Source organism: Meleagris gallopavo, chromosome 7, assembly GCF_000146605.3.
Source record: "Meleagris gallopavo isolate NT-WF06-2002-E0010 breed Aviagen turkey brand Nicholas breeding stock chromosome 7, Turkey_5.1, whole genome shotgun sequence".
In the NCBI taxonomy this organism is placed as follows: domain Eukaryota; kingdom Metazoa; phylum Chordata; class Aves; order Galliformes; family Phasianidae; genus Meleagris; species Meleagris gallopavo.
This window is the reverse complement of record NC_015017.2, coordinates 13,221,829-13,237,464: the sequence shown is the minus strand read 5'-3', so window position 1 is coordinate 13,237,464 and position 15,636 is coordinate 13,221,829. Positions and strand designations below refer to the sequence as shown.

At 36.5% G+C, this 15,636-nt stretch overlaps 1 protein-coding gene across 1 annotated transcript in view; it reads left to right on the top strand.

The window, feature by feature from the left end:
* Positions 1-15,636, top strand: part of NBEAL1 (neurobeachin like 1) — a 79,592-nt gene that overhangs the window by 14,144 nt on the left and 49,812 nt on the right. Inside the window, exons 3-9 of the mRNA XM_010713584.3 lie at positions 2,712-2,803; positions 7,707-7,868; positions 9,146-9,227; positions 9,409-9,536; positions 11,383-11,465; positions 13,269-13,354; positions 14,503-14,809. Of these exons, the coding sequence (XP_010711886.1) occupies positions 2,712-2,803; positions 7,707-7,868; positions 9,146-9,227; positions 9,409-9,536; positions 11,383-11,465; positions 13,269-13,354; positions 14,503-14,809 (940 nt within the window). The remainder of the gene's footprint in view (positions 1-2,711; positions 2,804-7,706; positions 7,869-9,145; positions 9,228-9,408; positions 9,537-11,382; positions 11,466-13,268; positions 13,355-14,502; positions 14,810-15,636) is intronic.

Sequence of the window (15,636 nt, the reverse complement as noted above, 5' to 3'; positions counted from 1 at the left end):
TTTACTTACATTGTAAATTTGCTTTCTTAGAAGTGCTTCAGTAAAGCTGAGATTTCTGGTGGCTTTCAGCCACATGCTGCATGCTATGGCAACTGATCACTGCTAGTGTAAGAAAAGAGAAACCTGGGCCAGATTCAAAGTTTGAAAGCTGTTTTTAACTTTGGTTTCTAATGTATCTGTAAAAGCTTATGTATCTTCACTTGGAACAAGACAATTGAGTATTGTCACCTTTTTCCTGGGATGATGATTTACTCCTAGCTCTTACGTCTGTACTTTTGTTCATTTCTGAAATGGTAGTATGCTTATATGGTTTATAATAGAGATGTATTTCTTAATGTTTCTTATGTAGGCTCAGTCGCTAAATGACCTTGTTGGCTCTCTTGTCTTTTTCCTCCAAGTGATGTTGAGTTCATGCTCTTTCTAGATTTTGAACTCAAATGAGTCTATTATAGTGTAAACTGTTTTCTACTACTACATACCAATAGTTACCTCATTTTGTTATCAATGCTGATTCTTTTAATAACTCTCATTAATGTATAGCCAATTGGCTGGTTGGGGTTTTAGGTGGAAGGGAGCAGAATTAAAGTCTGCTGCAGGTAATGGTCAAACACTATTGCAGCACTTTTTGTCAGTTGTGACTGTATGTTTAGAAAGCAAGGGCTTTCTAAAACTGCAATGTTTACCTCATATGGAGGAGTTACTGTGACAATGAGAACTGAGCTGCATGTGCACTACAGCTCAGTAGCAACTTTTCCTCTTATAACATCTGTCCTGTTTCTGCCATTTATGTATTTACTTTCTTTCATATTTTCCTTGCCAGTTTTTCTTCTGCTGCTAGTCTTCACTGATAGCTTTGCAAAGGCATTATTGTTTAAAGATAAGGAGATTAATTTAAATCTTAAGCTTGAAATAGATTTAAGCTCTAGTTATCATTGAAAAGGAGCAAGCAGACATTTAATATTCTCTTCTTTTCTCTTTCCTTCTTTCATCCAGAACACTTCCTAAAGCACTTTTCAGTCAGCTTCCTTAGTTTTTCTTGATCAAATACCACTCAGTTTCTTACAACAGTTTACTATCAACAGCTAGAGATGAGTCTCAGCTGTGTCAACACTTAGTTTTGGAATACTAATTGAATCCTTTTAGTGCTTCATGTTCTGTTTCAAGGAGAACTTGCTCATGCCAAGAATATCAAAGCAGTTACTTCAACAGGAAAAAAGTCAAACAGATGCTTTTTTTTCTCATGCATGGGTATTATCATGGCTGTGAACTAAGCAAAGTGCATGTATGTGATTATGGTCAAGTTTCTGTTTGTTACTGTGCCATAGATGCTATTGCCTTGTCCTCTCTAGCCTTAGCTAAGTTGCCAAAATAGCATCTTATTTTAAATTGTCCTTACAAGCCTGTGAAGCAGCAAGCATGTGGCTAAAATAACCTGTGTGGATTACAGGGAAGTTACAGCTATAAATATGTGAATATTTTTAAAAAGCCATAGTACTATTCAGCACGCTGAACGGTAGGAATAAGTGATTCCTAATGCAAAGCCAGCAATGTCTGAGGACAGCATATTCTGTTACTTCCAACCCATTCAGTTTGGATATTAGTGAACAGTAGTTCTTGCCCATCTTCTGGTTTGATTTTTTTTTCAATGTGTTCTCTGAACCTGATAAATGCGTTTTTTGTACCCACCTACATGAGATGATCTGTTGACCTCTGTAGCTTAAGCCTATAGCTTAGAAACCTTGAAATTATTCTTTATCTTAACAGCTTCCTTAATTCTGTATGTTGCAATTTCATCTTGATTGCTGTTAATAGGTGTACATCTAAGATAAGTAGTTCGGTGCATAGTGAACCTGAGGATAGGTTTGCTTCAGGCTTGTAGACCACAATGTCTTTTCTTGGGAAATGTTGAAGAGAGAAAGAAAAGGGATGATGACTTAAGGAAAAATTGTGAAAGGGAAATAGAAGCAGGAACAGGGAGAAGGAAGATTATGAAAAAGGAGGACATTAGGGATGGGGGAAAAAAAAGAGAGGAGGAGGAAAAAATCCAGAGAAAATGAGTGAGAAAATATAATGAAGATAATAAAAGCAAATAATCAGATGGAAGATAAGTATCAGCTTTATATATGTTGTCACTGTATCTGAATCAGTTTATATATAATTAATAATGGTAGTGAATTAAATTCTGTTTCTCTGATACTTGCTTGAGTTGAAGGGGTCTTGGGAGCAGGGAAAATGGTCTAATATGAGAAGGGGATCCCCGTGCTTAATAACTGTATAAAGCCATAAGTAATGGTATGTATTAAATTCCATGCTATCAATAATAAAATATGCTAGTGGTTTTGTAAAGTTGTGTATTTACTCGAGAGTAAATAAAGGTTATTGGAACTGGTGTGGGAGGGGATGTTTGTAGGCTAGAACACTTCAATTGGCATTGATACCAGTACATGGAAACACAACTAATGAATAGAGCAGAGCAAGATTATCACATCAGCACAATGTGTCTGAGAAGTTCAAAGAATAGAGCTTTGTGAAATCTTTGTTCTAAAAATTAGTCTACTCATTCCTTTCTCCTAGCTGAAATGTGTTAAGGAAAAAGCTTTCAGTTCAAGTTAGTGCTCCAGACTTGCTACCTAATGACCTCAGGCACTATATTTCTTAATGTTCTCTTACTCTTTTCCTTTTTCTTTTTTTTCTTTTTTTCTTTTTTCCAGAAAGATCCAGATTACCTGAAGCTTTGGTTGGATAGTTTTGTTTCTAGCTATGAACAGTTTTTGGATGTGGACTTTGAGAAGCTGCCAACTAGGTACGTAGAATTACAGACCTGTTCACCTTTGATATCTGAAGCAGACCTGGAGGAGAGCCCAGTTTCTTTCAATATCAATACTGCTTTTAAACAGAAGGAAGTTTTTTATTGTTGAGTGGCACTCCTGTTCTTCTGAAGGTCAAAATGAGTTGGGAATGATGAAACTTAGGAAAATACTGGTATTTGCATTATATCAGTGATGAAATCAATATTCACTTGTTTTTCCTTATAGAAGTGTAATCATTTCTTGTGAATTTTTGGAATAAATATTCATTAAATGTTGCAGGTGAAATAATATCACTATAAGTGCTTGGTTTCTGTAGCAGTAGTGACTGAACAGAGGTAAGATAGGTAAAGTTCTGTAATTTTATTCTATGAATTGCTATAAGAGGAAAAAGAGAAAATGACCAAAATTTTAGATGCTTTAGATGGAAAGTTTTTAATTAAAATGCACAAATGATAAACCTCAAAGTTCAGGAACAAGAGTATTAATGACTTATATTGCTGACTGCAAATATGGAAATATAATCATGAGATGGGTATTAAAGTCTAATTTCACATTTCTGTATTTAGCATTTTGAATTTTTTGAAATTTCTGTGCACTAAGGCTAACTTTTCAAATGAGGACTAGAAACTAGCTCTGTTCTTCTCTTTTTTTAATACATCCCTGCATGATCTAAGGTTTTAAGAAAAAACAAATGTAACAGGATTCAGAAGTTACAAGAACCAGTTTCAGAGTTTTAGCTGCTACTACTACCAGCGAGTGAATAGAAAGAATGGCTCTCTGCATAATGGCTTCTGTCCAAGCCCTGTTGAAATCAATGGAAATTCTCTAATGGGCTTTGGATCAGATCCTGTTTGAAGTGTAAGTGATAGCCTCCACTGTTACAAGGAAACAAAGAATGCTGCAACTGGATCTCAGTGGATGAAAACAGGGCATCTCATCTACTTGTATTAAGATATTCTTCTTAGCCATTTTATTAATTCAAAGTTTATAGTGCAATTACCAATGTGAAAAATCTACAAAAATCTGCCAGTTAATTCTTCTTTCAGAAGATGTTTGCTTTGTAGTGGGATATCAAAATGCATCTTACGGTGCTTAGTTCAGGAAAGCAAAGGCAGTGGAAAAGTTTGTTACTCTTTGTTTTGTTTTCTTGTTTTGTGTTCATGAGTTGTTTTTGTTGTTGTTTCTGTTTTTACAGCAACATAGTAAAAGATTAAACATAAACATGAAGCTTAGCTGTGCTGAACAATAGCAGCATCTTCATTGCATTAAATAATGGGTTTGTGAGCATAAAAATCCTGTATTTTTGTGAGGTTAATGACAGGATTAGTGACTTGGTCTGGAAGAGTAGGCCTGCACAGATTTAGACTCATTTGTGTAACAGATGTAGAGAAAGTATATCAAAATAATATAGAAACATTTTCTGCCCTTGTTGGCATTTGAGAGATAATCAGGCATGTTGAAAGTGGCATCCTTCTGGTATTTGTCCATTTCAATTGCAAGCATTAACACTATGGAGCTGATATTACTGAGCCTGCACAAGAGAAATATGTAGGTCAGAGTGGAGCCACCTGTTTCCCAGTGCCTCTTCTCTTGAGGCCAAAGAGACCCCTTGGACTCAGATGCCTAGGAAGAAATTAAGTTTGCCCACTGACATCTGTGCCAATGTTCTCAAGTTGCTCTTCTTTGTGAACAGAGGTAGTGTAGAAATCATAGAAGGAATTTTATAGTTTTTTAATTGCTTTCTCCCTCTGTCAAGTGTACCGTAGTCAAGAACATCCATAATTGCTAGAATGGAGACTGATGCGAGCCTGCTTTTTCCTTATGTAAATGTTGGAGTGCTCGACAGCTAAGTGCTAGAAAGACCTTATGTACTGAACAGCAAGAGCCAGGAAATGAAGAATAACTGTATAAGGATAAAGAAGCTCGTTCAGATTGCTGGGCAAAGTTAACCTTTTGGAAGAGAGCTCTGGAGTTATGTCAGTGTAAAACATGACAATTTTAACATAAAAAAAACAACACTTCAGAAATGTAGTTGAAACTATTAGCCTTTTTTTCTGAAAGAAAGACTCTTAAATGGCAGTGTCATTTGCTGATGTAATTGATAATTGTTTCTTCATTGAATTAAAATACATCATCTCCTGAAATGCTTTGGAAATAGAAAATTTTCTACGTAGTGCAGAATTTGGCAGCCGCTAAACTTGAGCAGTGAACGTATCCAGTGATATGATTTGGGTTGTGTAGTAAGTAGAGTTTATAAACATATAAACATTTAATTTTACTTTTTTGTGTATCTTCTGTATATATTTTTTCTGTGTATTTTTAAGTGCAATAGTTCATTAATGCTCCTTATAAATGATTTTTTTTTTTCCAGTAAGAAAGTGAAGATACTGCACGAGAAAATAACTATGCTGACAGCTTTGAGAACAAAAGCCTAGTGCACAACTGGTCTTTACCTAGAACAAACAAAAAGTAACCCCCAACCCTCTCAGTAGTATTTACACTGGAGAGGATAAAACATTTACCAGCTCATAGGAGGCTTTCTTTTTTCCCTATCACTAATGGAAGAAATTGTTCTTTGATTTAATACATTCAGAAACAGCAATATTATCTCCACTGCTATGATTTATTTTCTGGTTTTGGTTTGTATGCTACTAAGCAAAGGAGTTTAAAGGAAACTTATGTCAAGTACCGCAGACGCCACACTGTGTTAGTGCATGGACTCTAAACCCACAAAAAAGGATGCAGGAATCACCAGAATAAAGCAGATTACAGTTACTGGAAACTGGTTGCTGAAAATTGAAGCCTGGTTTTCATCAGCCTTTGTTCCAAAGTGCTTGCTTACAGCTTTAGTGGAGGAGAGGGGAGAGTAGTGCTGATCTGAGCTGTAATTGAATGAGTACAATGTGAAGACTAACTCAACTTCCTTTCAAACACCTGGGTTAGCGATTTCTGTTGCTGCATAACCACGTTAATGTAATGCAAGGAGATTACAAATGAAAGAATCAAAAAGGAGAACCTACAGGAAAGAAGGGGACGGACTCCTTAGCAGGGTTTATGGTGATAGAACAAGGATAAATGGTTTCAAGCTCAAAGAAGGTAGTCTTAGGTTAGATAAAAGGAAAAAATCTTTCACAGTGAGTGTGGTGAGGCACTGGAACTGCTTGTCCATCAGCCAGGTTGTTCTTCATGCCTCCTTGCTGGAGACCTGCAAGGCAAAGCTGGATCAGGCCCTGGGTAACTTGATGTAACTGTTGTGTCCCTGTTCATTGCTGGGCAGTTGGAGTAGATGGCATTCAGAGATGCCTTCCAACTCTAAGGATTCAGTGATTCTAAAGTGTGAAGATCTCTCATTTTTTGATGTATGGTTGCAGCAAGCAAACAAGAGTGTCAGTTGTGACTTCAGATTTTTTTTTCCTTATTGAATAGTAAGTTTATGCAACCAGTCTCATTAAGAAAAAGTGGCATTACACATCTACATATTAAATAAACTTCTCAAAATTTGTAGTGATATAGTGGCAATTTGCTATGGGGTGGGTAGAAGTTCAGTTATTTAATCTCTGTAGTATGCTCAGTTTGAGTAATACCAGAAGATGAGCGTTTCTTCTGCTGTTCTTGCACAAAGCATTTAAGTTGTATAGCACTGACATGTAGAACACTCTTTGGTACGTGAGGCATGGAGAGGGAGGCTGTTTGCTTTCTTACGAAGTGTTTCATGATCTTACAAAAAAAGAGACGTGTTGGCCAGTTTGGGCAAGTTACTTCTGATACACAACCTCAGCTGTCAAAAATTACGTTCTTAATACAGAGATGGTGAATTCACAGATTATTGTGAACAACACTTGTAGTCCCAGAGGATAATACTCCACTGGCATCTTGGGGATGAAGCTGCTCAGAAATGAACATAGCTTTCTTGACAGCTGTGTTGGAGAAAAGCAGGTGCTCTCAGTTTTGTGGTTAATGTCTCCTATATGAACCTAGATTCTGTGAAATCTCTGTCAAGGTTTTCCAAATCCCTTGTGCTCTTGTGACTTTTTTCTTCATTTGGTTCTCACTGATGTGTTTCTACAAATGCCTAATTTTAACAAAAATAATAGCAGGAGTGCCTAATATTCTTCAGAGCCCTATCTAGGCTTGGTAGAGTTGTTGCATTTAATGCCAACCCAAGTCTTTTTTTTCCTCTCCTAAAAACGGTGAGATACTGGGAGGATAAAAACCAACTACGTTGTGGGTTAACAGCACACAAACCATTAGGGTTGGGCCAGCTATTCATGCAGAATGTGTGTGCCAGGAGTCAAATGAGCTGCTGGGAGCTCCCCCTCCTGTACATTCAGACCCTGGTTTTCAAGTCTTTAAGCTCTATGAGCTGGTTACTTTTGGCATTTAATCTTATTTTCTACTAGTTTGGGTAGTTAGTGTAAGAAGGGCATTAAGTTTGCTGTGGATTACTGCCAACTGGACTTCAGTGTCTATTTAGTTATTGGCATCTCATTTATTTTAATCTTCAGTAGAAAGTTGAAAGCTTTCCCTTGTGTTTAGTTTCATGTTTCATTCTGTTGTATCAATCCTCCTAGGAGTTTCCCTGGCCACCTGATTGCTATTTCTGCCTTTTCTCTGTGGTAATTCAAGCAGGTAATCTCATGGAAGAGTATTTAAGAATCTGGTTAATGTATTCCTGGTGTTTTTCTAGTTCTTTTTTGTTGTTGGGGAAAAGAAAGCTCATGCTGGCTTATTGCTAGCAGGCATTTCCTTGTAGTTCACTAGGAAGTGCTTGTGAGAAATCAGTTGCTGCATTTCAGTAACCTTTCTTATGCAGGTATATTGGAACACTACTGAAGCACACTAAAATAGATGATAATGTGTCATTTGTATGTTGAGTTGTGTGTCTGTGATCTTTAGGGTGGATGACATCCCTCCAGGAATATCACTGCTTCCTGACAATATTCTTCAGGTCCTGAGACTCCAGCTGCTGCAATGTGTCCAGAAAATGTCAGATGGATTAGAAGAGCAGCAGCAGGCTTTGTCACTTTTGCTTGTGAAATTCTTTATCATCCTTTGCAGGTATTTGTTCTGCTTGCTACTTCAACAAGGCTGTTGTTTTGTTTAACAAATCATTAATGCAGGCTTTAGATTCTAATCATTTATGCAATGTGATCAGGTGCTTTCCAGTAGAATCAGAGAAAAGCCACTTTTCATGATGTTCCAAGTAAAGGAAAATGAAGAAAGCCATGCAATCTTTTCCATGAGAAATGGAATAGAAGGAGCAAAGACACAATTTTGTAATTATGCAAGATATATCTATGTGAATTCAAGGCATAGTGTATGTGGTATAAGAAATACTTTTAAAGGGAAGTTGCACTCTAGAAAGCACTGAGTATTAAAGAAATTGAATGATAAATATACAGGAAGAACTGTTTCACATTCTTAACATGCTTATAATTCCATAAATAGCTTAGGGATCTGACTTACCCTATTAATGCAGCTGACCTCTGAAACTTGCTCTTAATTTTGTAATACTATCCAAGGATCTATTCCTCCCTATTTCTTCATTCTTTTATTATAAACTGCTTTCAATGAATAAGGGAATAAAGTATATGGTAGGGATTCTCCTTTGGCAAAATATTTAACAACCTTTTTTTTGAGTCTTTTTGTTCTTCTTATCCCTACAACAGTACAAGTCTGCAGTGCAGTGCTTAAGTATTCCAGAACATTAAAGCCAAATAGATGGTGATAGCTGTGTGATGAATTACCAACTATTATTTTATTCATTTGCTAAACAGTTCTCCTTGTGTGATCACATTAGTATCTGATCTTTGTGACGTCCTCAAACTGGGAAATAGCATGTGTGCTTTTTTGTTACTGTTGATTTGCTTAGTCTTCTAAATTTTTGATGTTTCTTCTTTGGAGAATTTATAGTACATATCTGCCTCTAAGTAATATATTTATTAAAGCATTAGAAAGTGTATGCAGCTACAGTATCAGTCTCTTTGTTCTAGTACTGTGGGAGAAATTAAAGTTATTGCCTCTATTATCACATGCCGTTTCTGACCTCTCTATTTGGAGTGTCCTGGGAATCTATTTAATCTCTGAAACCCCAAATTCCAGATAGAGTTGAGCTACAGCAGGATGACTCAGTCCTTTCTTCTCCTTCCTGTTAAAAGAAAACTTGTGTCCTATGTTACTGTGACAGAAATAAACATTTGAGTACATGCAGTCCCTTGCGGTGTTTCTGAAATGCTTATACACTTTTCTGTTATTATAGACTGAATACTAAAACTGACATTGTTTGAACTAGCCTCAGTACACTCCGTACATTTGTTTTCTTGATATTTTCATAGGAATTTGGCAAATGTGGAAGAGATTGGGATGTGTTCATACATTAATCATGTCATCACCATGACCACGTTATACATTCAACAGGTATGTTTTCATCTTTAGTCTGTTATTTTTTCCCCATAGAGGACCTCCAGGTCTTGCTTATTGTGATCCCTGTCAAGATGCAGTGTTTACGGGGGAACTCTTAGTCTTGATTCCCCTCCATAAGTTTTAACTTCTAGATGTCTTTTGATCACTGTTATTACTTCTGGATTTTTTTTCCCAGTTAAAAAGCAAAACAAAAGAGAAAGAAATGGCAGATCAGACACCAATAGAAGAATTTGTGAGACATGCACTGGCTTTTTGTGAAAGTCTCTATGATCCATATCGCAATTGGAGGCAGAGAATTGCAGGGTAAGTGTGGACCAGGGCAGGATCACAAGCTGTGTGAGTTTTGATATCTGTAGATAAATGATATATAAGGTTGCTGACAAAAACTACTGATATCAAAGTAAAATAAAATGTAATTACATGGATATGCTGCTGATACATTTTACAGGTGTTAGAGTTGGTTGTCATAGGCAGTGGGTTTGATACAGTATGCTAGTTGTTTTTCAAAGATTCTCTATTCTAAAGAGTTAATGAAATACACTAGTTTTGGTAGGAAAAAAACCTCATGAAGTGGATACTCAACACTGAAACAGAGTGCAACTGGAGTTGTCAGTACTAGTATGTGCTAGGAAACTGGCTTTTTGAGAAGCTTAATTTCTGTCATTCTATGCACAAGCTCTTCTCTTTGAAGCTGCTAGTGATGCACTTTGTTATAACCGACTCTTTAGAGACCTCTTAAAGATTCCTATGAAATCTTTCATGTACAGTTCTCCCTTATTAGCCCCAAATTCACTGCAGTGATGTTAAGTGTACAGTGTAGTTAACAAGTTTTTCTGCTGTGCGTACAAGGGCTGAAATTGTTTGCTCCTTGCCGCTATCATTCAGAACTGCTCTTTAAGTTTCTTTTACTTTCATCAGGACTGTTTTGATGTGCACCAAATATTGGATCTGTGCATGCAGATAAGTAGTCTTGTAAAACTTACAGTCCGTTCTACAGCTTACATCCTGTAGAACTGTGCTGCGTCTGTGCATCCAGTCACTCTTCTGACTCCACACATACAGAGTGGCAATCATATAAGTTATGGTGCTACCTTGTTTGCTGGGGCTTCTTTGTAGCTGGCAACCTGTAATATGCGATAGCACTGCATGGGTAGCAGGCTTTATGGAACTGTCATTGATAATACTAACTGTTTCCATAACAGCTTAACTTGCTGTGCACAGAGTTCTAAGGAGCATGTAAGGATCACAACTTTCAGTATTTTTGTGAAGTATAATTCCCCTGTTCTAGAACACAGTACAGATTGATACTGGTTATTGTGTATGGCCTGACAAAGTACTGCTAAGCTGTTTTTAGATATTTGCATTCGTAATGCCAGCACATCTCATTGCATCTTAGGTAGAACATAAATACTCAAAAACACAGAATCTGCAATCAGTGGAGGTACAGAATTTGTTAATGAATCAATATAATTACATTGTAGAAGGCTGCTACATTTTCTGAAACTGGATGTGATTAAATATTTTTAAAAACCTTGAAGATATTTTCTGATAGTCTAAAGGTTGGAGGAAATAAAGTGGATGTACCAGGAGATGTTTGGTTGTAACTGACTGACATGAAGTTTTTTCCATTGCTTGCTTTTTTTCAAAAACTTCCCTATTTTTCTAAACTGGAAGGAAGCTAGAGGAAAAGAGGCAGGTAAATGTGGTTGAATTGGTTAAAAAAATTTTTGAAGGTCGCAGTGTAAATGTCATATCTTTGAGAAGTCTTTATCAGAATTACCTCCCTTTGATTTGTTCCCCCTACCTCCCACAATCTCATAATAATGTTTTGAGCCATTTCAAATTGCATGGTTAAGAACCTTAGTAGATGATTTACTTGCAATGGGGAAGGACTAAGTACCAGGTAGCTAGTGGTGTTTTGTTTCATTTTATTTTGACCAAACCATGTTCTAAACTATTCAGACATTTCTAGGAGTGGAGCAGTAAAGTCATTATCATCTGCAATTCATTTTTTAAGGCAAAATACTTTTTTGCTATTTTTTAAGCTTGTAGGCAAAACTTACATTTTTTGGCAGGGTTCTCTATTATGAAATGATGAAGTAATAAGTCAGAAACAAAGGTGTCATATCTTTTTTTAATGTAATTTCAGACGTATCCTTAGTACAGTTGAAAAGAGCAGACAGAAGTATAAACCGGCTTCCCTCACTGTTGAGTTTGTCCCTTTCTTTTATCGTAAGTATTATCGCCAGTGTGTTTGAAAATGGTCATCTTTGGAGGAGTGAAGTTGGCAATTCTAAATTCCATTCCCCAAAGAATGTGTAATAAATATAAAAGCATCTTACAGTTTTCTGAGGCTGCATGTACTGAGTTGATTTGTTTGCTTGCGTTCTGCTCTGAGTGTCACTATCTTGCCAACCTTACTTGTCTGTGAAAGCCTGGTTGCTTTTTCTTCCAGATTTTCTTTCAGTGTTTACTGTAATTTAATAAGATTGAATCTGTGAATTTTCAACTTCATTTTTGTTGATACATACATCTGGATTGCACGTAAGATCCTTGTAGCAGCAGCTGTAGTGGTAACTTGCATGAGAAAATCATGAGGAAAGTATGCATGCATTTTTGTCTCCTCGTGGTTTAGTAGCCACAAACAAGGAAACTTGCTACCATCCAAATAGCAAAGTCAACTTGGACTGCAGTTTAGGGAACTACTCTCCTTTATCTCTGGTTAAATTGTGTCCTAACTGCTACTTTGGAATTTGTGTTCTTACATACATAATGTATTGGCAAAGAGGTCAGTAAAATGTCTTTGTCTTTGTGCTAGAGCACTGGAAGCTGACTCTGAAGTCTGCTCTTCAGGATTGTTATCTTCAGGATCTCTCCTCTCTGTTTAGTTCACTGTACTGTTTTCTCCCAAATCCCTTATTTTGTAGTGAGACAAACCTACAAGTGTGCTAATTAGCTGGCAGGTACTCATCTGCTGATTGGCCATCTGGCAGTACAAGAAATTGCTGAGCATGTACTAAGGGTGTACTTCCCACAGGAGTACTAAAGATTTTTTTTTTGTCTACACTGCCTCATAATTTTTCCACAGTCAGCTAGGTACTACTCTATTGAATTTGTCTGATGTTCCACGAAAGATTCAGAGACTCTAAGTTAGGGAAATGGTAGGCTTTGTTTAATTTGTAGACCATTAAAAATAGTGGTGCAATTTTCTTCTGAAACAAGCTTATACTTCCAGTATGTAGTCAGAAATACTACTTGCCAATAACTGGTAATTGTCTGAAAGGTAACATTATTATTTTAACGAATACAGAATTTTTCCATTTTCTAGTGTTTAAAATCTCAGTCTCCAGCAGTTTTATCTTAATTGGTTATCTTATATTGGAATGGAACTACAATGGCTAATTCAAAAGAAAATATTCCTTTTGTGGTATCAGTTGCAGCTGCTTTGATTCTAGTGATATTGCTATAGCAACAATATCCAGGCTGTATTCCTAAGAGTTCCATGTATCAGATATGCTATGAGATCTTTGAAGATATTTTTTTTATTGTTAGAAAGATAACAGAGCTGTACAGGCTTCCTTGGGAAGTTTGGTTCATAGGGAGCAAGTTCTGCTTTCCTAAGGCACCTGCACTGTAAATGGCATTTGTCTCGGTGTCATAAGTCTTCTAACATTTCTTGTACCTGCTAACTGCTTGTGTTAGCATGTTCTGAACAGTCTAATGAAAATTAATCCCATTTATTCCACAGTACATTTGCAGTACCTCTTTGGATCTGTCAGTCTTCCTGATAAATGCAGGGTTGTCATGTTTCTTTGATAACTCTGAAATGGATGTGTTAATGTATGTGACTTACATAAAAGAAAGTGGAGATTTTAGAGTTAAAATTTTGTATTAAGCTTGCATGATATCAAGCAGCAAAGATGCTTGTTTTATTTACCATTCCTGCTTTTTTATTTTTGTTTGAGAGAAGAAAAGCCTTGTATAATTTATATTATAAAATAAGGAATCCTACTACTTTTTATTTACTCCAATCAGAATGTTTCCAAGAAAGTGAACATCTCAAGGAAAGCCTGAAATGTTGCCTGTTACATCTCTTTGGAGCTATTGTGGTTGGTGGTCAGGTAAGGATGTTTTAAACTCTTCCCAGCTGCTGAAGTCTCCAACATTATCTTCGTTATCCAAAGCTTATAAATATCCCATAATCAAAGAGAATTTATTTACTATGTAGTAGTTATTTATTTTGTGAAGTTTAGAGCTGTTCTGTATCTAAATACTACAAGCTAGCTTCTGTTTTCAGAAAGCAATACAAGGCTGCTTTTTACAATAACAACACATTCTTGTGAACTAAACATAATGTCTTCGCATACATAGAAAAATGTGAGTAACTAGACTGTTTCCACCTGCAAAGTTTTATATAATTACATGACATACATGTAGCTTCCCAGTGTGTTTCAGAAGGAAATACAAGGGTTTCAAAGTCTCCAAGGTCCTTAAGACCTTTAAAATAACATGAAGAGAATATCTGAAAAAAAAAATACTGTTAATCATCAGCAAAGCCAGCATATGCTCTCATGGGCTGACTTCTGTAATGTTCTGCTTAGTAAATGTTACTTCTGGTGCCATAGTAATAAAGTAAGTGTAAAGTCAAGTCAGGAAGTTGAACAGTAGGTCAGGAACGAGGTACATGGCCTGGCAGGGACATGGCTGCTAAACTACACTGTTTAGGCAGGTAAAATGTTGGGAGCTGTGGCTTGAATGCGGGATCTCTAGACAAGGTGGGGAGACCCTGACAAGGCTTCTTGCTGTGCTTTATAAAGCTGTACTCCTGCTCTAGATGTAGTGTGACCCTGAGGCCTATCCAGTCAGATTCCAGGAAGAGAGTTGAGGGGTAGGCATTCAGGACCCAGACAAATATTTGTTTTAAAGTATTGAGTCTATGAAAGTGGGAACCTAAAATGAAATTTGGAATTAAGGTTTATTTAGAATTAATGTTATCAAGGGTACTTAATAAGAATATTATAATGTCAATTTAAATGATCTTTCCTTTACCCTATAAATATTGTTTGAAAAAGAAAACCTAATTAAGTACACAAGGTAGGCTGCATTTCATCTATAGTCAATAATATAATCCAAGTAGGATGTTTAACAACTACAGTTTATAAATTAAAATGGAAGCAATAGTGATTGTTGCAGGATTCAGGTATCTTCAAATCAGCAGGTCTGAGTTGCATTTTTATTCCCCTTAATTCTTTTCATCCATGTGTTTCAGAGGAACGCTCTTCAAGCAGTATCTCCTGCTACCATGGAAGTCTTGATGCGTGTTTTAGCAGACTGTGATAACTGGGATGATGGGAGCCCAGAGGAAGTGAGCAGAAAGGCGGAGCTTACTCTGAAGTGCCTGACAGAAGTTGTCCACATTCTCCTTAACAGCAGTTCTGATCAGCGTCAGGTGGAGACCAGTACAATACTGGAGAACTATTTCAAGTTGCTTAATTCAGACCATTCAGCTTTACCTAAACCAAGGCGATGTAGGCAGTGGGAGAGCAGGTTCATAGCACTACAGATCCAAATGTTGAGTAAGTACTCAACTGTGCAGTTCCTTTAAATGTCTCTTGATAATAGCTCCAAAACAAGTAATGATTGAATTGTTGTATTAATATAACTGAAAGTTGTACAAATGTTCATTTAATTATATAATGGAAAAACTTCAAATGTTTTTTCTCATTGACATTTCTTTATATATATTCTATTTCATATTCATAGTTAACCAGAGTATCAAGGTTCATGGACTACCAGTCTCTATTTAAAAAAAAAAAAAAGGAAAATTGCTACGCAACAATGACAGCACCTTAACTGCAGAGTGAGGAGGATTTTTAATAAAATATCCTTGTGATGGCTGTTTTGTGGTAGTTTGCTTTTCAGATGGAATTACTGCAAACATTGGCAAAGATGTTGGTCCTTAAAGTGTTGGTGCTGAGTTGTTAGATAAGCATTTAGGATTTGTGAATGTTTTTTTACTTTGTTTGGAATGGCAAATATAAATGCAGGTATTTTCTTCCCCTGGACTTCCAAGGAAACAAGAGTAGCATTGAGATGGTGATCACTTACAGTCAAAGGCATCTGTATAATGCAGAGAAAATTTTTATAAGGAAACCAGTGTTTGTGTGCTTCTAATAGAGGGCATGCAGGTTAGGTACTCAATGACAGAGACTTCAAGCAGGATCTGAAAGCTATCAAAGGAATTTTGTAGTCGAGTTAGTTTTTTTACTATGTATAGTAGGCTACCTGAAGTTTTTAGTGTCAAACTGCTGAGTTTTGGGCCTAGTAGTCTGTGTTTAAAACACCTCAGAATTCTCATGGTGTATAGTTTGTTTTAAATTACGTATTTTTGACTCCCATGTTT